Here is a 26,604-nt window from a genome sequence, read left to right as displayed (position 1 = left end):
AGGAGAGGAGACGGCTGGACGGGTCTAGCTTCTGTTCCGTGAGCCTGGCCACGAAGTAGGAGTCTAATCCCGCGATTCGGTGGGTGGTGTGAAGTTGCACGCCTGTCCAGAGCTCCAAAATGGCAGGGGAGGGGCTGGCAAACGTGCTTCCTCCACTCCCTCCTCTATGGTATTTGTGTCTGGGTGGGCGGCAAACGCGCCCCATTCCCTCCTCTGAATTCCCCCCTCTGGTATCTGTGTCTCGGTGGGCGGGGCCCCCTCTCTGCAACACTTTCTCCTTTCCCTCCCCGGGTGAAACAAAAGAGCCTGCTCTACTGAAGGTCTGCTCACAGGCAGCATCCCCGCTTCAGGCACGTCGGATCCTCCAGCTGTTGGGACATTTCTGAATAAAAGGAGCAGGACACCCGGCTGACGGCCACAGGAGCCCGCCCTGCCGCCTCCAGCCTCCGCCCTCGGTAATGTGACTGGCCGGGAATCACGCGGCGACCTCAGCGCTTCTTTGGCGCTGCTTAACTGGGCTGTGGGGACACTCTAGGTTCATGCTTCGCTGGATTGATTGAAAAGGCATCCTTTGTCTTAATACACTGCACACCTCGCTTGTTGCGTGGGTGTCTAGATTCTGGATGTATTTCTTTTTTTCTTGCTGTCTGGCTCTAGCTCAGCATCATGGTGAAGATTTCAGGATAATGTCTAATATATTACCCGTGCATGGCGAACGTCTGGTTAACGTGTACATTTACTTTTTTTGCCGTGACTTTCGTGATTTAGTTAAGCAGAAAAAAAGACGTGTCATGATTGTAACTGGAAAAAAAAATACTTCTTTGGCGGGTGAACGTTTTGTGGGCTGTGATGGAACAGTGATCAGATAAACTCGGGGAAACCCAGCAATGCGCGAGAAGTACGATGACAGCTGCGCCGTTCCCACGTAGCTGAGATGAGTGGAATTGTTTTGCCCGTGTGTCACATCCGTTTTATATACTGATTAGGCTAATCTAATTCATAGCTTTTTCATGTCAGTAACGTTGTACTTGTATGTCATATCAGCAGGCCATTTCCTTATCGATTAGTTCAACCTAAAAGCACTTGTGGTTTTCCCATCGTTAATTTAAGGCGTGTGATGGAAATGAATGCCACATTCTAAATGACAGGACATTTTCCCCATTAGTCATCATGTGCAGCTCAATGTAGGCTTCGGTCTTAACTTCTTACATTGGTCTACATTACTGATTTATGGCCTATTCCAATTAACCATGCAAACTAGATCGGTCTGGGAGTACTTCGAGTTAGTCTGTTGACAACACACACATATATATATATATATATATATATTACCTACTGGCGGTCGCCAGTAGGTATATATAGTTAGGATTTTTTCCCTATGGGTTTTTTGAAAATTCTATGTCTAATAACTTTGGCGTTTGTGGACGGAATTGGCTGAAATTTTCTGGAAAATGGAACATTTTGTTTCTGAGCAGCCCCTGGAAATTTGGGGGGGGTTCGTTCAGGGGGGGCCGAGAAAAAAGGGGGGTCTCAAAACGTGTTTTTAACATTGAGTTTTCCATAGGGCGGTCTGTCGCACTTTTAGCCCGAACGGCTGAATGGATTTGCACGAAACTTGGCAAAATTGTAGAGACTGGTAGCCCGATGTGCCTTTTGTAGGTCTCAATATATGTGCTCCAGTGGATTTTGAGAAATTAACATTTAAAAAAAGATATATATCTGTAACAGCGGACTGGGCAGCTCCCGGTTCGCGGACCGGGGAGCGTACCAAAACTTCGCGTAGCGAAGCTGATTGGCTCTCCGGCGTCTGTAAACATTCCAAACAGTCCGGAGCGGCCGCCATCTTGTCTCTCGGTAGGATTGAGAGACAAGAGGAGGCCAAAACAAAAGGGGAAATAACCATAAGGGGGCATAGTAGATCCTCCCTGACCCCTTAGGTTTAATGTGGAGGCTTTAAAAGGGCCCCGCGGGGCAAAAAAAAAATAAAATTTTTTTTTTGTTTTTTTGCGTGGGTAGCGCCCGGTACGCGAACCGGGAAGCGTTCTGGGCAGCGTACTGCAATGAAAAATGAATGATAGACTTTTCAAATGCTGTATGTTAATTGATTGTTGTTTTTGTTGATTATTTTTATTTTTTTTATTTTTTAAGCATTTTTTATTGTGTTTCATAATTTATTAAACTTTCTAACATTTCATTGTCAGAAATTTCAAAATTATCATGGAATATACTTTGTAGTCTCTGAGGTTGTAAAATGTCCTCATTTGCAAGGAGGTTATCTACTGCTTGTACACATTGCAGTAGTTCTTGGTCCCAAGTTTCATCCATAAATTCAATCTCATTTGGATCAATGATTTCTGTGTTGGACTCTGGAAGGACAATTTCAAATGAAATTTTTTGTTCGCTTTCCATTTTCCCTGAAATTTGCATAAAAAAAATATATATTAGTAGAGGTAGGGCAATGTTGGGATTAATTTTAGATAGGCAGTTTTTAACAGTGAATTTATCTTTGGGCAGTGTATAGTATCAGAGTGATTGTATCTAAATTTATAAGTACTACAGAGGGATAGTATATAACTAACAGAAAAAGTTTGCCATATTAACTTAAAGTGCACAATATACTTCAGTTTTAAAAATAACAACTTACCTTTAAAAATAAGTTGAAGTTATTAATGAAAATCCTATTGAAATGTACACCAGGAAGTAGTAGTCAAAATGGCTGTGTTTCCTTCTCTTCCTTTATATATATTCGGGTACATAACCAATCAAATGTCAGGTAAAAAAAAGTAGAAAATGAAAGTAACATTTTAATTGGTTGTGAATTCCAACACTTCAGATGTGTTTTGTGAAGTAATTTACCTCACGGTATTTAGAGAGGTCTACAGGCTAAATGGCTAAATGGAATTCCAATCAAATTTGTGAAAATGGTAGGGATTGGTATGTAGTATGAGCTAATCTATATTTGGTGAAATTATCTCAAGTGGCTTTTGTGTGAACTACTTTCCCACCTTTTTTGATGGTGCGCTTCCCAGGGAGCGACCCGGTACGCGAACCGTTGAGCGCCCCGGTTCGCGGACCTTAAGCGTTCCAGGAGTCCACCATTTTGTGTTTCGGTCGAATTAAGATACAAGATGGAGGGCAAATAATGTTCAGAATGGGTAGAAGGGGGCACGGTAGAGTTATCTTGACCCCCTAGGTTTTCTGAGGGTGGCTGAGGAGGCTTATATGTGCGAAAAAAAAACATTTTTAAAAAAAATTTCGCGAGGTTAGCTCCCGGTACGCGTACCGGGTAGCGGCCCCGGTAGCGTATTTTGTTGAAAATTAGTGAAAAATGTTAGAGTTAAATAATAATTGTGAGTGATCAGATGTAGGGTAGCTCTGAGAAGAGCTTTTGGGTTTATGGTACATTTAGGTACTTATAAGTAGGTACCAATGCACATTCTTAAATTCAGAGTGAAAATTCTGTTGCCCTCATCTGAGAAGTGAACTCCATCTCCTCTGTAGATATCTTGCATGTAGTAACGCAAGTTATTGTTGTACAGGGAGCCCATTCCATGGTCTCTCATGTAAGCTGAAACAGATTTGTTTACATGCTTCCTCGATTTCTCAATTTGTGGACAAAATTGGTTGGACCACCTCCATTTCTGTCTTTGGCATATATTTGAATATACCAAGGCAGTCTGAGGAAAAAGTGCCATCAATTGCTCAAAGGTGTCCTTTAAAAGCATTTCCAGACCTACCCCAGTCAAAGTGCCCAAGTCATTACCTCCACAGTGCACAATTAACAGGTCAGGTTTGGGCAAATGCATAAAGGTTTTCACCAATGGTATCAATTGGTAGGTAATATATATATATATATATATATATATATATATATATATATATATATATATATATATATATATACACTGAAAAAACCATAGGTTATAGACCATATATAGTTAGGAATTAGCATTTACAAAACCTTGAAAATTCACTGAAAAAACCATAGGTTATAGACCATATATAGTTAGGAATTAGCATTTAAAAAACCTTATTTTACTCACGCAAAACCATTGAAATTCCATATATAGTTAGTTGCACTAACTATATATCGCGCACCCGCAATCCACTGCTGATGATGTCACATATTACATCATTCATGACATGGTCAGTGACATCACTGATGACATCACTGATGACATCTCAAATGACATCACTGATGACATCTCACTTGACATCAATGATCACATCACTGATGATATCATTCATGTGATAATACAATGCATCTCCTCACACTGTAATATAACCTCTATTACACCCAGTGTTAAATAGAGAGTATAATTTTTGAAACCATTGACACACCAATACTAGTTACTACATACGCACTCACTGATTCCTATGTCTACACACACATTCACTCATACAATCATTCATACATACAATCACTCATCTTTACAACACTATCATATGCACTCATACACCTATACAGACACTCACACTCTGCCACTCATCCATGGAGTTACTCACACACCTAGTCAGTCCTGAAAAGAATCAATCACACTTCCATTTTCTCATCTATACAGTTAAACACAGAACACCTTACATTTTTGAAACATATACTAACACATAGTTACTCTCTTATAGAATCACTGATACAAGTACACATTGATCTGCACAGAGTCACACACCTCCCAGCCAGCCATACACACACTCAGTCTCCCATACAAATACTTGTGCAACCAATCAATAACCCATATAGCTACTTATATAGCTACTGATCAACACATGCAGCAGCTTGCACAACAACAGACATACTGATGGACACTTTCAGACAGTTTAGTCACTAACCCGTGCATTCAGTAAGACGCATTTAATCACTCACTCATACAGTCAATCACGCACCTACTAAAACCTTCATTCAGACACTTATACATCCACTCATTCTTCAATATGTAAAACATATTTAAACTTTACAGAAACACATAATCACTGGATGTTGTCATCAGTGATGTCATGAGTGATGTCACTGACCATGTCATGAATGATGTAATATGTGACATCATCAGCAGTGGATTGCGGGTGCGCGATATATAGTTAGTGCAACTAACTATATATGGAATTTCAATGGTTTTGTGTGAGTAAAATAAGGTTTTTTAAATGCTAATTCCTAACTATATATGGTCTATAACCTATGGTTTTTTCAGTGAATATATATATATATATATATATATATATATATATATATATATATATATATATATATAATTTATTAATGAGTTTTATATAGTGCTAGTGTTATGTATTAATCCACAAGAATTATTATATTTAAATTGAGTTTATTCGTAAATGAAGAAGCACTCTTCGCATACATCCGGAGGCTCCAGTCGTTGACAGTAACTGAACCTCGGTGACAGTTTATACATCCAATATATTCAATACAAACAGTAATCAGTAGCGAGACATACTTATTTAATTCATAACATATCACGTGAATAATTCAAAGGGAAATACATACACGCGCGGGTCGCGCACAGTGAACAGGCATTAGAATGGTGCAATGTGTGCGCGACACTGGAATGTAGGCACGAGTGTGAGCGCGTGTATGGTTGTATACATAACACACCTCGTAAACTGCTCAGAAATGCTTCTTCTTAAGGGTTTAAAATATCCCATCCTCGTCGCCAAATTGTTATGTATTAATCCACAAGAATTATTATATTTAAATTGAGTTTATTCGTAAATGAAGAAGCACTCATCGCATACATCCGGAGGCTCCAGTCGTTGACAGTAACTGAACCTCGGTGACAGTTTATACATCCAATATATTCAATACAAACAGTAATCAGTAGCGAGACATACTTATTTAATTCATAACATATCACGTGAATAATTCAAAGGGAAATACATACACGCGTGGGTCGCGCACAGTGAACAGGCATTAGAATGGTGCAATGTGTGCGCGACACTGGAATGTAGGCACGAGTGTGAGCGCGTGTATGGTTGTATACATAACAGCTAGCCAGATATTATTTATTTATGAGTTTTATATAGTGCTAGCCAGACCCGAGGGTATCGGAACGCTTTATAACATAAGTAATGGTGAGATCAGTCAAAGAAAAACAATATTATACATATTGAGTCATGGCATAGTTTCTTAGATACCCAAATGCACGAATCTAAGCAGTGTTGGGGTTTCTCATAAAACGTAACAAAAATGACTTTATTTGGGCTGATGGGTCCGTAGAGCATGTTTTAGTTAATTTTATCATTGGGAGATAGCTCCCATATATCATGGTGTAACAAGTGTTAAACTCTTGCAAGCCATGACAATTTGCAGCCCAGGCTGGCTTAAAGGTTATAGTTGTGTATTATGTGAAAACTTGCTGCATGGCATCTGTGTAAACGTAATCACTTGAAGGTGTACTCAGGTTAAACAGAAATGTCCAGTTTTTAAGGTTCAGCCTGTTGATAAGTAACATTGGCTCACGGAGATTAAGTGGTTTGCACTGGGTGGCACTTTTTGTGAGGTGGCAAATAATTATTGTCCTGTAGCTCCTCGCGCTACATTAGGAGACATCTTTCCTCAATGGGGGATCATTCGTATAGTGCAGCATTCAAATTGAAGGCTTTCCTGTTTCCAGAGACCACTTTCACGTTTACTGAACACTACTCTTTTTATTGACCAAGTTATAGTCAGCCCTACTGAAATTCAAAGCATCTACAACTTGATTTCTGCTGCGGGAGGAATTTAGTTCTGAGCTATTTTTTCTTTTATAGATTTGACTGGTTCATTCCGTTAGTTTGTTACAGTTGTCACCACACCTACTTTATTATGTACTTTGGTGTTAAATGGTAACAATCCTAAACCACATTGATACCCCCTCATTAAAGAAACATTGATAGCTTTGATTCGCCCCGAGGTGCAACATTACTATATTAATGAAAAAATAAAAGTATAACTTTTTATAAAGATCAAACTAAGTGTTTTAGCCCAGTGCACTGTTAGGTCCCAACAGATCAAACTAAGTGTTTTAGCCCAGTGCACTGTTAGGTCCCAACAGATCAAACTAAGTGTTTTAGCCCAGTGCACTGTTAGGTCCCAAAAGATCCTATCACCTGCGGAGACCCTCAGGTTTTCCATACTGTCTCCTGTCATCTTCAGCCTCTTCATAGAGCCTCTTCGGATTCTACTCATCGGTAACAGCTTCAAGATTCACCAGTATACCAGTGTGAGACAACTCTGCCTGAAATTCTTCTGTACTCCAGACATCTAATTCCTCAGACACAGCCTGCACTTCATCGAGACCTGGATGTTCAGCTCCTATCTGAAGCTCAAAGCAACCAAACCAGAACTCCTGTTTTTGGCCAAGAACAGCAAGCAAGAAGTAGTACAAACTTGGCTCTGTGTCATTAACCTTGATGGCTTTCAGCTCCAACTTTCATCGAATGGCAAGTCACTTAGATTCACCTGGGACACCAACACTGCTCTCCAGAAACTCATCTACCCCCCATCAAAAAAAAAAACAGCAAAGACTGCCCGGTACCAGCTCTCTCTTCTAAAGAAAATGAAATTGTATTTTACAGAAAATAACTTAGAGAAATGCAGTTCAAACCTTTGTATTTTCACATTGGATAGTGGTAACTTCCTAGCCCATGGCCCCGAGCCTCTGCACTTGCACACAATGCAACACATCTCACTGTGGCCCGGAAGAAATGTGACCAGATCAGCAATGCAGTCCCCACCCCCCAACTGATGGAACTTCATTCGCTCCTCTTGACGGCCTGCGCCCTCTTCAAAACTAGCTGCATCGCTTACAAACCCTTCATGATCAATATTCCCACTTATCTTGCGGGCAAGCTCACAGCGTCTGGTGGCTCTTGGCACACCGGCAGCCAGACCATCAGGCTGGAGACTAAGAAGGGTGAAAACTAAAAAAAAAACAAGACAGAAGGCCTTTTCTATCTAGGCTCCCGGGATTTGGAACAACAACCCAAAAGGACTACCTCAACACTGTTCCATTTGGGGAAAGTTGAAGACTCAGCTCTTTAAAAAAACACTACATCACATTGCACAGATAATTTGGATACCTCTTCTATCACTGTATGCATTCCTTTGGGCTTGTAAAGCTCTCCGCTTCTTTTTTGGCTAGGTTAGTGTTGTATAAATACATAGTGCTGATGAAACTTGGAAGTCAAATGACGCCAGTGATGCATTAAGATACTACAGAGGTACTCCTCACCAATGTTTTGCAAGTGCAGCCTTAAATCTGAAGAAATGCCATTCCTGAAGGAATCTGCTGAAAATTGGATGAAGTATGTCCAGCACTCTTAGGAATCAGCTGAAAACTGGATGAAGTATGTCCAGCACTCTTAGGAATCAGCTGAAAACTGGATGAAGCATGCCTAGCACTCTTAGGAATCAGCTGAAAACTGGATGAAGTATGTCTAGCACACTTAGGAATCAGCTGAAAACAGTGGCGTAACGATAATTGAGGGGGCCCCCCTGCCAGGTACGTGGAGGGCCCCCCTCCGGACTCTATTAGGAGCTCTCAGGCCGAAGTGCAGTGCTGAGGGGGCCCCCTTGAGCTTGAGGGCCCCCCCGCACTGCAGGGGATGCTTAGGCCTGTGTTACGCCCCTGGCTGAAAACCGGATGAAGAATGTCCAGCACTCTTTCTAGCACCCCATTGTCCTTCAAGTCTACATGGCAATACCCTATATAATCACTTTCTGTGAAAATACAACACTCTCTCCTTCATGGCTACAAGTCTGTTGGAAAGTTTAGGTTGGGATATGTATTTTAAAGTACATTTGCTTCTCCTTATGCTACATTCTTCCAAGACAATACAATTGGGAGGGAGGATGTTACATTCCCCTTAGAGTACGTTCTAAAATGGGCAACACTGGTCATCCACAACACGTCGATCACAGGTCACTCTCACTTGAAATAAAAATAAATAAATAATCGCAACGCTACCAAAACGAGAAATTGATGAAACAAACTCTGGTTTAAACTTGGTAGATCTCACTGAAGAGATATGTTGTGCACAGATTTAAGCATAGTTAGAATGAGCCTTCTTATAAACCTTGTTGTTCTTACTTTAGCCCTCTAATTAGCATTGTTCAGATAGGTGCAGTTCATTTTTTTCCTTTTAAGGCATATTTCACCTTCCCGTGGATTGTAGGCTGTGCGATGGACCTGTGAATATTCTTCTTAAACTGGTGTGCCCAACCACAGGGCCACGCAGTATCAGGTGTCAGAGCGAGGACGCCTCAAGTTAGCCTTAGACCAGTCAAAAGGACCAATTCAGCCTGCACCAAATATGAAAGATGTAGCGATATATGCTCTTTCAGGACTGACCGAATTTGGGTTCACATATGCCCGAGATAGGCATCCTGTTAAGGTGTTCGGGGAACACCCAAACCTGATAAATGGTCGGACCTTTTAGGGCCAGAAAGAGTGAGCTAAATTATGTTGGCAAAAACTGTAATCCTGCATGACTCGGTTCTCCAGGCACATAGTTTGCAATCATTTGATAGAAAGCGATAATGGTTGCATAGGTCCCCATCACACTCCCTCCAACCGCTCCAACTCCATCTTCCTTTTCATTATCAGACTTACAGTCACTGGTCCCATAGGGCTTTGCTTAGCAGAAAGGTATTCTGTCCACTCCTCTACAATCCTCCTATTGGGAGCCCCCTCTATGTAGCTGTGCCACCACATTGAGGAAGGGCCCGATGTTGAAGCATTTCACTTAAGTGAGTGATGGCCTTTTCAGTAAAGAAGTCAGTTTCTGTTCTTACATTTCCAAATGAAATATGCCCTTGAGTAAGAAGTACTAGTATTCTTTTACTTTTTGTGACGGGTACTTTGGTGTGTCATATCACTGAAAGGGTATATATCCTGGCACATTCGTCAGAATTTCTTTCTCCCCCCCCACCCCCATTTTGTGTGCAGAAATAATCTGACCCCCCCCCCCCTCCACCCATTTAGTCCGCATTCTAAGCGGCTGGTACCACATTATCATTGTCAGATATCACTCAATATAAATATGGTGTCCTGAATACAGTTAAAAAAATGTGGCCTCATTCCACTTAATAATAGAAAATATCCATACTCTTGCTGACTACCTGCAAAATACAAGTTGGTTAAAAAACAAGCGCTCGCCCGTCCTTTTCAGACTGGGGGCGTGTTTTTGACTGTTGTTTGCAGCGGAGAAAGAAAGTCAAAAAACACGCCCCCCAGTCTGAAAAGGACATGCGAGCTCTTGTTTTTTAACCAACTTGGTTTTATTGTGGCCCCTGTGGCTTCGCCTTCAACAATAATCACAGGCTTAGAATTCCCTGCACACAACGTGATTTTTGCTAATGTGTCTCTTTTGACCATGCTACTCTGTCCCCATCTACGCCACAGCAATTCCGTTATGCAGTGTGCGCTTATAGTAAATTGATTACTTGCATCTTTCCCTCTACCTCCAAATGTCTCCTGGCCACGGTATTCTTCCCCTCCTTTGCTGCCCCTGTGTCTGCACTCCCCTTCTACCCGTCGCCGTGTCTGCACCCACTCACCTCGCGGGCTCCTGGTAATTCAGAGCTGCCTTCCTCCTGGACGGGTACATCCTCTTCTTCCTCTTGTGGGGGCAAAATCACTGGGGTCGAAGAGGCCAGGGAGTCCTCGCCCCCCCCCTTAAAAAGGATCACCTTAAAAGATACATCCTGTCTGGGTTCTCATCAGCACCAGCTCCTAGGAACACTGCAACCCTCCTCTGGTGTCTGTCTGTCTGTCCCTGCTCTCGCTCTCCGGGCCTTGAGACCCCCCACCCTGGACCCCTCCCGACCGCCCCTTTTGCTGCTCCGCTCGGGTCTCTGCCGGTTTGTAGTCCTCGGCCCCTAAGAGGCTGCGCTCACTCTCTGCTCTGGTGCCACCCCGACAGCTTCCGGGGGAAACACAAGCCGCACAGAAAGGGGCGCAGCGGAGAGGCTGGAGGGGATGGCCGTACGTGGTGAGGGGCAGGGGAAAGACGAGGGCCTGTGGCGGCCAAGGTTAGCAAACAAGCGATTCCATGCGGGGCGAGAGACCAAGGCGGCCGCAGTGGGGAGGAGAGCCCGAGAGGAGGGCTCCTCCACAGAGGTGGGGGCGGGAGTACGCTGAGCAGAGAGGAAAACTTAGATGGCTCGGTCCTTATAGATCATTTTTAATACGAAAATAAGTGCGTGCAAGAGGGTGAAGCGTGCAGAGCGGCGAGAGGGCCTCTCCCTTTACGGGGGCAGGAGCCTGCGTATACACTGGGGGGTGGACCGGGGCATTGACTTGGTGCCGTGTTTGTGCATCTCTGGGATAGGGTCGTGCTTGGGGAACACATACTTGCTAAGAGACGCTTCCAGGAGACCCACGTCCTACAAATAGCTCTCTTCACGGTTGTTAGACTCAAACATAGAGGCCCTTCTGGTGCTGCCTAAAGTGCTGACCGAGGGTCAGGAAAGGTTACCTGCAAGCCAGCAGGCATTGGGGTTGATACCGTGGCAAATCGACCAGGAGTTGTAACCCATTCAGCCTGTCTACCGTTCAGGTGGTCTCTTGTACCAATGGTGAGGCCAGACACTGACACTCCAGGAAGAAGAATGGTAGTCTGTGCTTTGACACCCCTATGATACTAATACGAAGGTCTGTCAGCTACCAGACCTCATAGTGAGACTACCAGCCAGATCTCTAAGACAGCTTATGAGAATGCACTCCATCTCTGTTCGCTTTATGAGCCTTTTCTGTGGTAACGTTTTGTGGAATACTACACATTTCCACTATCCTACCACCTCCCTTTACTTTCTCTCTACAATCCTCTTTTCCATCTCTACCGAGTCACGCTTGCGGTTCTTCAAAGGATTATATAAATAAGCAATAGAAAACAAAATGGGTTGCGATGCTCAACCTCACACACCCTCACCCCCTCACCCTCACACCCCCTCACCCACCCTCACACCCCATCACCCTCACACACCCTCACACCCTCACCCTCACATCCCCTCACCCTCACACCCAGCGCTCTGTGTGTGTGTGTGTGTCGCTGTGTGTGTGTGTATGTGTCGCTGTGTGTGTGTGTCGCTGTGTATGTGTGTGTCGCTGTATGTGTCTGTGTGTGGGTGTGGGGCGCTGTGTGTGTGTGGCGCTGTGTGTGTGGCTCTGTGTGTGGCGCTGTGTGTGGCTCTATGTGTGGCGCTGTGTGTGTGTGTGGCGCTCTGTGTGTGTGGCTCTGTGTGTGTGTGTGTGGCTCTATGTGTGTGTGTGGCTCTGTGTGTGTGTGGTTCTGTGTGTGTGTGTGGCTCTGTGTGTGTGTGGCTCTCTGTGTCTGTGTGTGTGTGTGTCTGTATGTGTGTGGCTCTATGTGTGTGTGGCTCTGTGTGTGTGGCTCTGTGTGTGTGTGTGTGGCTCTGTGTGTGTGGCTCTATGTGTGTGTGTGGCTCTGTGTGTGTGTGTGTGTGTGGCTCTGTGTGTGTGTCTGTGTGTGTGTGGCTCTGTGGGGATGCAAATGCAATAGGTATCGCATTTGCGAGAGATTAAGCTATTGGCATTGTAAATGACAATGCCATTTATTTATCTGTTTTCAAAACCAACACATAAATAACAATTTTGTCATTTACAATGACAATAGCTCTAACTTTTGCAAAGGCGAGACCGTTGCATTGTAAATGCTTGTTGTTTCTGGGTAAAGGTGGTTAAGCCCAAAAAAAGTCAGGGCTGCATTTTAACCAGAATTCTTTTATCAAGATGTTCTTAATCAAACATTGAACCACATTAGTGATGTTTAAGTGTAGCGGGCTGGATGCACCCTGTAGGACAATCTGCTCCTATATCTTTATCATCTTAGCAGGAGTTGGTGCTCGGATGTTTGCCATGAACTGTAAACAGTTGGTTTGAAAAAGGGACAGTGGCAGCATTGCATGGAAGTCATACATGCTTTGTTTTATGACTTTACTTCCTCAGAGTATGGTTGCTACTATGCCGTGTCCAGCTGAAGATTAATCAAGAAACCTCCTTTGATCAAATAACACAGCATTTGAGAGAGAACTTTTAGTCCACTTTTTAAATAAACAACATTTTTGTTATCATAACTACCTCATTAGAAGTACTTCTGTTTGTGAAAGGTCTGGATCTCTGGTTTTAGAACAAAGCCTCTAACACATTGCATCAATACTTTTAGCGAAAACGTCCATTCCATGGAGACCTCTTAAACGATAAAGTAGTAAACTGTCGCTTGCAAATCATTTTGGTTACTTGCATGGGGCTTGGAGCCTGCCCTTTGTTTACCATTGGTTAACTTGATTGTCACTCTTATTTCCTCGCTTCTTTGTTCAGTGCATGCCAGCTTCATTTCCTCTTTGTGTGCTTTTCCCCTCCCCTTGAGCGTGGCTCAAGTACTGATTCCTTGCCCAGTGGCCTGAGACTTTTTGGTCTTTCAGAGTTACTTCCCTTCCCTTGAGCGTTGCCCAAGTACTGCTTCCTTGCTTAATGGCCTTGCACTACTCCCTCTTTCGGAGCTACTCTTTACATTTTATTTGCAGCAGTCCACAAACATGCATGTGTTTTCAGGCCATCATTGTCCCTTCTGCTGTGCATTGTTGCTTGCTTGCCCTGTCCCATCTGCCCCTCTCCCGTGTTGAGCCCCATCCCCAAACTTTTATTTTGGTCATTTTGTTGTATAATGGTTTTATATCGATATTTTTTGAGAGACTGTCCAGAAAGTTGATAGCTAGTTCATGACCACTTAAACTGCACCATTTACATTTTTCTTCTCCTTAATCATAGTAAGCATTTAATTTGGATTTTGTAATAGTTCTTTTTATAGCCTAAACCTGGCTCAGATATTCATGGCAGCTGGATTTTGAGAGCTGAAGAGTATGTTTTTTGCAACAGCAGATTTATCCGTTACATTTCAGGTCCGCCTGAAATATTAGTGCTCTTTTGAAAAATAAGGCTTAATGTCCAAGACCACTCTTATTCTTAGCAGATAAGGATTCCCTTTTCAGTACAGTAGTGTCTGTTTTCTGTGTTGTACCTCAAAGTTTGCCATACCATTGCGGGGACCAAAGTAACACCAAAATCGCGTCTGAGCCTTTTTCTGATAAGAAAGCTATGTAGCAAGAGTATGCTATTGTGTTATGTTTTGGGGAGAGGGGATGATAGGAGAGAATCGGGTTCTAAGAAAGGAAGGAGTCCTTTGGAGAGAAGGTAGGAAGTACAGTGAGCACTGGGAGATATGGTGTTGCATAATGGAGACTGAGTGAATGGTTGTTAGGTCAAGTGATGGTGACTCTAGATGTTGTTTATTGTCCACAATTAGTCATGGCAGCTGATAACGCGTTTGATATCTTATCCTGGTCCTTGTTTTAGGAACCATTTCATGTTTTAGCGACATAGGTCACTAAATGCCCCATATCAGTGAGTTTGTCTTGTAACAGGGTACTTGCCATTTTACCAACTAATGTATTTTCACATTTTCTTACTAGGTGTTCTTTTTAGTGGGTATTTGCAGCAACAATGGCACAGCGGGTCGGACAAGAAGATCCAGAACGGTATCTATTTGTGGATCGTGACTTAGTATATAACCCTGCCACACAAGCGGACTGGACGGCCAAGAAGCTGGTGTGGATCCCATCTGAACGACATGGTTTTGAGGCTGCAAGCATCAAGGAGGAGCGAGGGGAAGAAGTCGTGGTCGAATTAGCTGAGAATGGAAAGAAGGCAATGGTCAATAAGGATGATATTCAGAAAATGAACCCTCCAAAATTCTCCAAAGTTGAAGATATGGCAGAATTGACATGCTTGAATGAAGCCTCTGTGTTGCATAACTTGAAAGACCGATACTACTCTGGTCTGATTTATGTGAGTATTGTTTGGTTTTTAAAGCTTGCTTTTCTGAGTAATGTATTGTGGTACAATGTGTATCCACATTTCGATTTGATACTAAGATTGGGTTCTCTACAGAGATATGTTTGTTTTTGTATTATTTTTTTTTGGTTCAGAAGCATGTGCATTTGCGTTAATGAAGAGGTGTGCTTGATTGACTTAGCCTGTAGTTTATACATACGTTATATTGACAGACTGATTCCTTTAATAGTACTTTTGAAGTCAGAACCCCCCCACCTCTGGAGTTCACATTTTGTTTAAAAATTAGTTTTTACAGAACGAGTTCTATGGGACTTTTGAATGCTAAACCATACACATTTTAAACAAAAATCCTAAAGAAGGCTAGGCACTATTTCCTACAGTAAGTGCATTTCTACAAAGGTGGTAGGAGTATTTGTGAGCTCAACTGGCCATAGATAGCTATTCTTTGGGAAATAGAATGGTTCTAGTTTTGTCTTCCGAGTTAGTAAGGAACTATATTTGTTTCCTGGTCTGAAGATCCTTCGCTTGGACAGCTTGTTTAGGTTATTCCGCTTTGTCTTTCGAGATTCATTAGGACTGGAAAACCATTTAGTTAAACCATATGGTCGTATTTTGCTGAAAATGTTTTTAAAACTAAAACACCGATAAGAGCTTGACTATCATGTACTTTAAACTGGATTGAAAGAGTATATCCAGCCCTTAAAATGCACCAGAATGCGCAAAATACCTTCTGCTTACTTGTATAGCTCATTGCTTACTTTAGTTTGTTTGTCTGGTTAATGTTGATTTGAAAGCTTCTTGACAAAAGTATCTGAACTATGTATTTAACGTTTCCCAGCATTCATCAAATCAATCACTTGTTACAGGCACTTGGAAGCTATTGATCTGCGTAAATAATTGTGCTACTTCCTATCTAAATGTCACCCTCTCCAAGCAGTTGTATTCATTAATATTTTAAGTAATTAATGCTATTTAGAAGCATATTTCTGCAAGCTTGTATCAATAGAGCAGCCATGACAGCATTTGAGGCTAGTAGTTGTACATGCACACTGACTTAATATTTAAATATAAAATCCGCCCCCACCCCCAAAAAAAAATCAACATCTGTGAAATTCCGTTGTGTTGGAGTCCTTTAATGGGGGTAAAGTATAGAAATGAATTTTATAACGAAACTGTTATAGGGAAACCATGCATATATTTTAAATTAAAACTTCATTTATAAAGACGTTTCAACTTTCCTTTCATAAAGCAACTCATCCCTATCCTTAAACCGTATGCCAAATTAATTCCGGGCATTAATAACTCTAACCCTGCCCGCTATTCATAATGAAAACTTAATCACAGAAATACCTTTACTCAGAATTCACCCCAGGGAAAGGAATTTAAAATGAAGGATACTTCAGGATGCAACATATTAACATTTCTTGTTTCAAGATTAGTTATTTTTTTCAAAAGGGTTAAAGTGTCAAACATTCATAGTGCAGGTCAATATTTTGGATGTTCCTGAAACTGGCATTATAGCACACCTTTCCGATTTAAGCTACTAATCTTCCTCATTCAGCTACTGTAATATCCTTATGCCGCTGACCATTTAGTCTAAATGACCTCTACTGGCTTTTTCAGAGGTACCAGCAGTGTATTGTAGAGAAATAGCATACTTTGTCCTTGCATACCTTTTCTATCACTGCATATAACGGTGAGTTTCCTGTTTTCCTTCCCTTTAGGTCCGATGTAGAATTCTCATCTTGCAACTTTATATCCAAAATGTGTCATCCCAGATCTGTAATGGTTACTTGCCTCCGCTCATGTGTATGGCACCCCTAGCTTAAAGATACTTCTTTTGAAAAAATTCTGCATCTTCTCAAGTGGCATTATTAGTTTAATGCATGACTTTTAAGACCACTATATGACTCCATTGCAGAGCCGGGGAATATAGGGTTCTATTATTTACTCGGCAATGAACAGTTCTCCAGAAACATTCTGCTGTCTTAACCTTCTTGGCAGGAGAGTGACAATACTCTTGATAGAAAAACATCATTGTAAGTTGCACATTCCGCAACCCATTAGTCTGTGGGATGCTTTCCAGCAATGCTTCATTCATCCCGCATTCACCTGCTTACTGCAGCAGTGCAGTGAGTGGATATAATGCCAAATTGGGCCATGCCAGAATTTCACTCTCTAAAAGTGGCTGAAGCTTATCATAGTCTACCAGGTTACTCCCCTCACCGCCCAACATATAGTTGAGTAATGAGGTATTCGGATTTTTGAACAGTAGACTGCGTAATATAGGCAGAAGACAGTGGAAATTATACAATGGGCGATAGTTTCCCCAGTGTCACCCCATCACATTCAGGCAGCATTTGTTGCTCCCTGTTATGGTCTCTCTCAAGGTTCTTAAAACCCTACTCCTATTTCCCTGAAATATGAGATACATGGGATTTGAAGAATTTAAAGGTGCCAGAGGACCAAAACCAAAGGGAACAATCCACCTTTTCGAGCTTACATTTGAATGCATGTCACAGTGGATACATATTACTTCACCCAATTCCATCAACGCCTCAAGACCAGACCAAACTTTTCCATCTCCGTAGACTTGTTGGGGTGCTTGTAGCATAGTAGTTAATTGTCTGCATATAATGTCACTTCGTTTTAAGCTGGTTCTCCCTTGGTTTTATTTGTGCTACTGCCTGGATACAATTTAGTTCGGACACTTTACGAATTTCCCTACCTGCTGCACCACCACAGTCTCTACTGACAACCAGTTCTGTCTTTGATCGCACACTATAAGTGATGTGGATTTGTCTGCAAATCATTGTTGTCTCTTGAGTTATGAAGGGCCACTTTTCACATCTATTAATGATATTTATGCCCTTGGTCTGTCTGCTACACACAACCACTTTTAGTCCATGGCAAAGAACAGCTTTATGTCTTTGAAAAAACACATTCATTCTCAACACATTTCAGCCTTCACTGTATATGGAAAGCTAGTGGCATTGGCTTTGTCAGTGTCGAAAGGTAAACGGGCAAGATAATCTTTATTATTATTATTTTTTTAGATCTAGGACTTTTTAAGTAGTATGGTTGTCCTCACAATATCCAGGTAAGAGATAAGATTAGGGTGACTAAGATTTATAGACAGAAGAAGCATATCAATTAAAATAGTCACCCCAAATCTTACCACTTACCTGGATATTGTGAGGACGACCGTACTACTTAGAAAGTCCTAGATCTATAAAAGATTATCTTTTTTTGATGTATCCTAACTAGGGAATCTTACAAGTGAGTCACAGTGCAGCAAAGCTTTATTTTTGGGGGGTGTGAGAGGAAGGACTAAGAGGGAGAGGGCAGGGGCTACAATCGGATGAGCTTTATTGCTAGGGAGGGAAATAATATTAATAATAATTAAAAAAAGATGGGCTCATGGAAAGAATGGACAGAATCGTAGAGGAACATAGAGCGAAAGGGGTGGGGTGGGTATTTAAAGGGAGAAACAAAATAGTCGAGAGAGAGAGCAAGTAGGGAAAGAAGGGAGCAACATAGTGCGCATGGGTGACTGGCATTTTCGGGGGCAGCGCCAGCACGCAGGAAGGCGAAAAAACACACGCACTGTCATAGAGGGCTTAAAGAACAAGCATTCGCAATGCACATATCCAACACACACATCCCCATACCCACAATTCTTACAAACCCTCTGAGGCTCCTAACACTCAACAACAGAGGTTCCGTCCCTAACAACCTCAGAAAAATTCCCCTCACACTAGAAAGCTCGACCACCCTTCTCTCTCCCAAACTCAAATGCATCCTACTCAATTGCAGATCGGCCCAGAGACACTCCTCCGACATCGCTGATCTCGTCTCAGCTATGGATCTAAACCTAGCCATTCTAACGGAAACGTGGCTTACTGAACCCTCTACCCCGATTATGGACATACTAGTCCCCCCCAATTATCACATCATCAGGCTGGACAGATCTCCTGGCAAGACGGGCGGGGGAATTGCATGCATCTTTAGGAGCAACCTCTCCGTTACGAAAGTCAACTCCCCCTCCCTTTCCTCCTGTGAACTCCTCTGCCTCGACATCACCAGCGAGGGCAAACAAGTTTGTGCTTTACATCTCATCTATCACCCGCCTGGTGACAATCTCATATTCACCCAACAACTCATGGACATGATCACTTCCAATGCCGGTCGGCAGACCACCCAAGCCTACCTGGGTGACTTCAATCTCCACTGGAGCGATCAGAAAGACACAGTGGTGAATAGTCTCAAAACTTTCCTTAATGCGCTTGACCTCACCCAAATATGCGATAGACCAACACACGACAAAGGCTCGATACTCGATCTCATCATTGCCAAAGAGAACTCTACACAACTGGAGGCGATACAACGCTGCGACTGGTCAGATCACCACATTATCACCTTCTTTATCAATGAAAAAGTTAAACCTAACCCGGCTCAACCAATCAAATCCAAAACATGGAAAAGGGACATGAAGAATCTTAACCCCTCTACCCTGCCTCCCCACATCGGCAATCGCCTCCTTCCCCCTTCAGGTACCTCGGATGTTCACTCACTGATAGACCACTACCGTGACTCTATGAATACAATAGTCTATGAAGTCGCCCCACTGCAACTGAAGAGAGTCTCCTCCAAAATTTCTAACCCCTGGTATGATGATAGACTCAATGACGACAGGCGTACTATGCGAATGGCAGAGCGCACATGGAGATCGGACCCTTCAGCACTGCACCTCAAAAGGCTTAAGAACAAGAGAAATGCCTACTTCAGGAAAATAAAGCGCACAAAGTCGGACTTCTTTAGCCGCCAGTTGGACCAAGCAAAAAACAGGCCAAGAAAGCTGTTCAAACTAATCAAGTCCCAAACAAAGACACAACTCTTACAATCAAACAGCACAACAAGCGACACCCCACACGGTGAAGCCTTCTCTGCTTTCTTTAAGCTAAAGACTGACAACATAAGAAATGACCTCATCATGGATGTAAGCCGATTCCCCAACCACATCAGAATGTCTAACACTCAACCTAAAAACAAGGCATCCTGGCTGTACTTCGATACCTACTCGGAAGAAGCAATACACAAACTGCTCTGCACCTTGAAGCCCTCTAATCACCTCACAGACCCTCTACCTGCTAATGCTGTAAAATACTTCATCCCCTTGCTCCTCCCTCTCTGGACCAAAATCATCAACAGCTCCCTACAACAAGGCCTCATTCCAGAGTCCCTCAAGGTGGGGCAAGTCACGCCTATACTCAAGAAACCTACAGCTGATCCGTCTGACCTAAACAATTACCGGCCCATCACCAATATCCCCACCCTGGCCAAACTGCTGGAGAAATGTGTCCAACTCCAACTAACAAAACACATTGATCAATTTGACCTCCTCAACCCTCATCAATCAGGCTTCCGAGCGAAACATAGCACAGAAACAGCTATGACACACATAATTGATGACGCCCTCCAAATTCTTGATCGCAATGAGTCCTGCCTCCTCATCCTTCTTGACCTCTCTTCAGCATTTGACACGGTCAAACATGAGAACTTGCTGGAGCTGCTAAGCACTAGAATGGGTCTATCGGGAACTGTTCTCAAATGGTTTTCGTCCTTCCTTCACAACCGGTCTCAGAAGTTCAAGATCAACAATGTGCTATCTACACCCGTGCCTGCAGATCTAGGTGTTCCACAAGGATCCTCCCTCTCCCCCACACTGTTCAACCTCGTCATGGAACCGCTCGCCACCCTGCTCCAAGCCTCCAATGTCCAATTCCATATGTACGCTGACGACACACAATTTTACCTAAAGCTACAATCCCCGGAAGATATCAAACATCTGAATTCCACGCTTATCAACACTCAATCTTGGCTGGCCGATAATCACCTCAAACTAAATGCTCTGAAAACTGAGTTCCTACTCATCTCACCCCCGGCTAAAATTTCCACCACCCAAACCTGGCTCAATAACCTAACATCACTCAATGTCCATCCTACCATCGTGGACTCGGCGAAATCCCTAGGCATCACACTCGACGCCAAGCTCAACATGCAGCAGCACGTTAGCAAAGCCACAAAAGGAGCTAATTTCTAAATCAACACACTGAGGAAAATTAAACCCTTCCTCCCTGCCGAAGACTTCCGAACTGCTGTACAAGCTTTAGTCATCCCTCGAATAGACTACGGAATTGTGGCCCTCAGCGGACTCCCGCTATCCACAACAGCACCCTTAAGAGCCTCCCTGAACGCTGCCGCGAGACTCATTACTGGCTCAAGAAAACATTCGCATATATCCCCAGACTTAAAGTCTCTAAAATGGCTGCCTTTTGAAGCCAGAATGCAGCTAAAAATTGCAGTTATGACACACGCGGCCGTGCACCACAATGCACCCAACTACCTCGCTCAAAAGTTGTTTATATCAGGAGGTTCGAGATCCAATAGAAGTGCAAAAAATCTACTCCTGAAACCTCGTAGATTCCGGAAAGAGAAAACATACAAGCGCTCCTTCTCAGGAATGGCACCCAGGATCTGGAATGCGCTCCCTCCTGAAACCAGGCTTATCTCCTCCACTGCACTCTTCAAGAAAGAGGTGAAAACCATCCTTCTGGCCAAGATCTCCTGAACCTTATAGGGGCTGGATCAGAGACTCTGCATTGCTTTGTATCACTGTTCACCTTGTCCTTTGGCACTATACTTCTACTTGGTGGGGACACTACTACGTTACTCTCTTACTACCGACCAATATATGATACACTTTGGTTTACTGATTCACTCTCCCGATGCCCCCACTCAGTGTTCTCTATATACTAGGACATTGGTATAAGCCACCCACACACCCAAGGTGTACCTGAACACCTCTGTAGTGGGATCAATGACTTGTGCCGTCTTATATTACTTGTTTACCTGATTGTATATTGATATGTTTTATGTATGTTATTATTATCCTACCATGTTAGTGACTATTATACTGCTCCCACTATCTCTGTTCATTCCTACTGCCCCTGCCCTGTCTTTGTGAAGCGCTCTGATATCTGTAAGGATCTTGTTCGCGCTAAATAAAACTTTGATAAATAAATATAAATAAATAAATAGGTCTTGCATTTACGCGAGTTTGAGCAATTGGCATTGTAAATGACAATGCGTTTTTATTTATGTTTTGTTTTTTAAAACATAATTAAAAGGCCTTGTGATTTACAATGCCAATAGCTTAAACTTGTTTAAATAGGAAAACTTTGGCATTGCAAATGCTTTTGTTCTTTTTTTTTTTTGTTGCAGTTTTATACAGCGAGAACTGAACCCGAAGGAATTGGCACACTTAATATGAGCACCAGTTACATTACACAAGGACACATTCATTTTTTGGTAGGCATGGGGAGGTTAACTGATTTGCCCAGAATCACAGGATGTGGAGCCGATGCTCCAAAGTAGACAGCTCTGGCAGTTAGGCCACATCAATGGCCCTACCTAGTGCATACCCTAATACAGCATGCCTCGCAGACCGAGCAGCGCCTGCACGCTGCCGCTAGGCTCGACCTAAAAACAAGCACGCAGACCAGTTGCGCGCGGCACAGCGCAGGCAGCTGAAGCACCATGAAATGGCCCCTCCATAGACTCTTGAATAAGTTAAAAGGGGGCGGTAGGACCAATTCTGCTGCTTGGTTCGTTATTGACGGATTAAAAGGCGTAGCCGTTCTACTACGTCGTGCCTTTTTTATGGTTATAGCAAAGCAAGGGAGTGCTTGAACCCACCACAGAAAACCTCCCTTGCAGCACACCGGCTGTGCAAGAACCCCAGCCTAGCCACAGCTCTTCCAAGAGACCTCCAGCATGGCCTGCAGCACTCCCCTCAAATTCCAGTTTACTTATTAAAATCAAGTTTCCCGTTAATTAAGTATTTATACAGACTTTAAAAAAAATAAGGCAATGCAAATATACGCATAGATCATACAAACTGAAAATTATTAAAGGTCCTCTTTTGAGAGGAGTAAGTATTTATGTGCAAGTTAAACAAATAAAGCAACGCGGCCGCCCAAGTGAAAGTGGACCACGGTGCAAATTATAAAAAAAAGTGACCACAATGTTAAAGCAGGCTGCGGGTCTGTGAAATTAAAACGAAGCAGCACGGTCCGCTTAAAACGTAACCACAATTCCACCCACAACAGTGTGGGTGGAATAGGGAAAGACCATTAAAGAAAATAGTGCTCACCCACTAGATGACGCACACTGTGTAACGAGCCAAGTAAAATGCCCAGTCGTTATGGGCGGTAACAAATGCAGGCAAGGCGGTACCAAGGAGGGAGTAACAAACCTATGTACGAATCAAAAGCCAGCATTTACGAAGATCAATGACCCACGCCAATGACCAATATGGGCAGAGTGGGCGGGGCTTCCAGTGCATACCCTAATACAGCATAACTTGCAGAGTGAGCAGCGCATGCGCGCTGCCTCTAGGCTCAACCTAAAAAGTAGTTTCTTTTAAATGTGAACAGTAGAAGGCCACAAATCAGCCAGACAAAAGGATGGCAAAGGAGCAATGCTCCAGAAGAGCAGGAAAAAGCAAGCCACTGAATAAGAAACATTCTTGCAGCAGGAGTCACACTAAAACGAACCAGTGTTAAGCACTTTTGCGGGTTCTACGCCATCTGCAAATTTCTTTTTAACGGTTTGACCCACGAGGTCTTACGCACACAAGACCACTAAATACTGTCAGTAGGCCTGAGCTAAAAACTGCCCCGCCAGCCCCAGGATTTCATGTATAAGTCTTCTGGGCTCTAAAAGATAGCTCCACCTTTGGGTGATGTCAAAAGGTAGACCTAAATAGGAAGAAGTATTGTAATAGGATGGTGAGGTTGTGCTGCATGGCATAGTTCAAGGTGTTGGAGTAGTATCATGATTTATTTTTTTTGGTATGAAGTGCTGTCATGTAGTGTGTAAATGTAAGGCTTCATATGGTGAAGCATATGAAAACGAATGAAATGTCTAGCATGGTCAGGATATTGTGTCTAGTTTGAGATTCTGTGTTTTTAAGAAAGATCCACTCTGCTTGAATTCTTTTTGAAAAATTTGTATGAAATGGAATGAGTACAGGATGACTGACCAAAGGAAGTGAATTGTTATAACTACAAGGTTTTTGTAGACTTGATATGAACCATGGCAGTTGAACAGTGTGGTTCAAAATGCAGGGTATTCATTATCGAGCTCTATTTTTCTCAACTCTGCCCTATTCTGGCAAGTCTGTTGAGCAGATTTAAATGTGATGCTGGAGTTTTGCATTTACTCTAGAAACAAGGATATAATGCATGCAAAAAATGGTTGGAGTAAAAGATTCCTTGTGGAAACATGGAAGTAAATTAGTAACCACTTTGGTAATATGGTAATCGCGTAAAGATGATCATGAGTACACTCCTTACTAAGGAATGTCTGACGCCTGTTGCTCATCTACACTTCAATTGTTTCTTGGTAGTAGATTAGCACCACTAATATTTGCATTCTTTTTCATCCAGACTGGGGGTCACAGATCCCTTACATTGTTTAATCTAAAAAAGCCTCCATGCTATGCACCATGCTGCACGATATATTTTGTTAGCTTAACACACTGATTATTATTTTTTTTTTATATACACACATAATATATCCGCATAGTGGCCCAGGCAAGTGATCAGACCTGTGCAGCACAAGGTCCTGGATCCTCTATCCCATATACTTGTGCAGAAGAAACCGTTAGGGGCATTGTCACTGTCCTTAATAGCTCCCAATTTGTTTTTTTAATTCTATTTCTTAAATGCTCTCTACAACCAGGGGCAGCATCATTGCATTATGGGTGTGACAATATGAAGATTGCTACTGCTTGAATAGCACCCATGGATGAAGAAAGAAGATGCGTGTTGCAGTGGAACTTTATGCTCCAAGTGACCATTGTTGAATAAAGTGGGGAAGCCTTGCAAAGAGTCATGCGGATTGGATGACCTCTGGCTGCTGGAGGTCTAGCAAAGCAGTAATAACTTGAAGAAATATCCAATAGGAACCCAAGGGTAGGGACAACATAATTTCACCCATATGCAGCTTAGAACCTTTTCGGTCTGTCTGCCACCTTCAACACCGTCCCACACCCTATTCTCCTGCACCAACTGTCTGCTGTGGGTGTTTGGTGTATTATCTAGGACTGGTGTAAGCCCTTCTTAGTTGATAGGGGCCAATCAGTCTGATTTGCCCTTTTCTCCTTGGAGATCAAGGCAGTTAACCAAGGGGTCCTGCTGTGCTCTTTGCTAAGCCCTACACTCGTTAATGTCTTCATGTCCCTCTTGACTTCTGGAGTCTAGCCGTTTGGATGCAAAATCATTTCATATGCTAATGACACTCAGTTGCTCTTTGCCTTTGAGAGCTCCCATGCCTCTATTGCAGCATTTTTTCAAGTTACATGTGTGCCGAATTTGATTGGATGCAGAATAGTCACCTTAAATACGGTGCAGAGGAGGGGTAAATTATTCTATTGGCTCTCATGAGTCCAATTGGAGGGAAGATCTATGGCCTCTGTGTTGCCATCCTCGCCTCCTCTATCTCAAGTGGTTAAAAACTTAGGGGTTGAAGTTGGATACTACTATTTCGGTGAGACCGCAGATATGTGGTGGTTGGTCAGAGCTTTGCGTTGCTTCAGACTCTTAAGAAATGTCTCCCCCTCTAGCCTCCGGAAGCGAGAAGAGAGGTTATCCATGCTTTGATCACCTCATATTTAGATTACGCTAACACTCGTTATCTGGGAGCAGTGGAAGCTTTGGTGAATCTCCTGCAGGTGGCTCAAAATGTGTCCGCAAGGCTTTTTCTGTGTCTACCTAGGTGTTCTTCAACTTAATCGGCATTGAAAGCTCTGCATTGGCTGCCCGTCAAGAAACCGATCTTGTTCAAGCCCAGCTGTCTGGTTGTGAAAAGACTTCTTGTGGGCATTCAGAGAGCTTCCCTGGGAATCCATTCTGCCTACCGCTTACCGTTGGCTTTGTGGTTTTGTAATTCACATTTTCTGGCATTCAATTTGCTGGCTTAATTTGTTTTAGACTGTAAAGCTTGTTCACCATCGCTTCTTGTATTCTTTTGCGAGTCCTCTCTTTCTGTAAACAGGCGTTTAAATATTGTTCTTATTTTGTCACATTTGCTGTGCATTCAAAGACATAGATCAAATGTTAGGCTCTGTCTTTTGAGGGAGCTTTGCATTTACTTTTCTTTTTCTGACTTCAAAGTGAGAGGATTTGTGTGACAGGAAAAGTTTTTTCTTTTCTAGCACACAGAAACATTTAAATATCTGTGAATGAACTGTGCAACTATTTAAGAATATATATCCGAATTTGGAAAGCACAAATGAGGCATTTTTAAAAATAATTCTATGTGGAAACAAATATTTTTATACGATCAAATCAATACAGTAGGTGATTCCATTTCCACACAGTGTTTGTGCCCTGTATAGTTCCAGCAGTAAAACTGTATGTGCAAATGCAATGATCATTTCAATTGAAAACGTGTTGTCTGTAATGGCAGTGTGCTGCCACACCATGCATACTCCACTCTAAGCCACTCCAATCTAAGCCATTACTCTCTGACATTCTACTTTACTCCATCCTACATCACTGTACGCCATTCCGTGCCACTCTTCCACTCTACTCTACGACACTGTGCCACTCTACTTTACTCCACGATACTCCGTGCCACTCCACTGTACAAAATTCTGTGCCACTCTACACTTTAC

At 42.8% G+C, this 26,604-nt stretch overlaps 1 protein-coding gene across 6 annotated transcripts in view; it reads left to right on the top strand.

Moving 5' to 3' along the window:
- Positions 1-26,604, top strand: part of MYH10 (myosin heavy chain 10) — a 1,407,286-nt gene that overhangs the window by 2,493 nt on the left and 1,378,189 nt on the right. For 4 of the 6 annotated variants that reach the window (XM_078654665.1, XM_078654664.1, XM_078654663.1 and 1 more), the window contains exon 2: positions 14,480-14,855. In XM_078654665.1, coding sequence (XP_078510791.1) covers positions 14,511-14,855 — 345 coding nt within the window. In that variant the 5' untranslated portion in view covers positions 14,480-14,510. Of the gene's footprint in view, positions 1-293; positions 456-14,479; positions 14,856-26,604 lie in introns of those variants that run through there. The other 2 variants (XM_078654662.1, XM_078654661.1) reach the window with 2 other exon arrangements.

This window comes from Lissotriton helveticus, chromosome 7, assembly GCF_964261635.1.
Source record: "Lissotriton helveticus chromosome 7, aLisHel1.1, whole genome shotgun sequence".
NCBI classification, from domain to species: Eukaryota; Metazoa; Chordata; class Amphibia; order Caudata; family Salamandridae; genus Lissotriton; species Lissotriton helveticus.
This window is presented reverse-complemented; position numbering and strand designations above follow the sequence as displayed.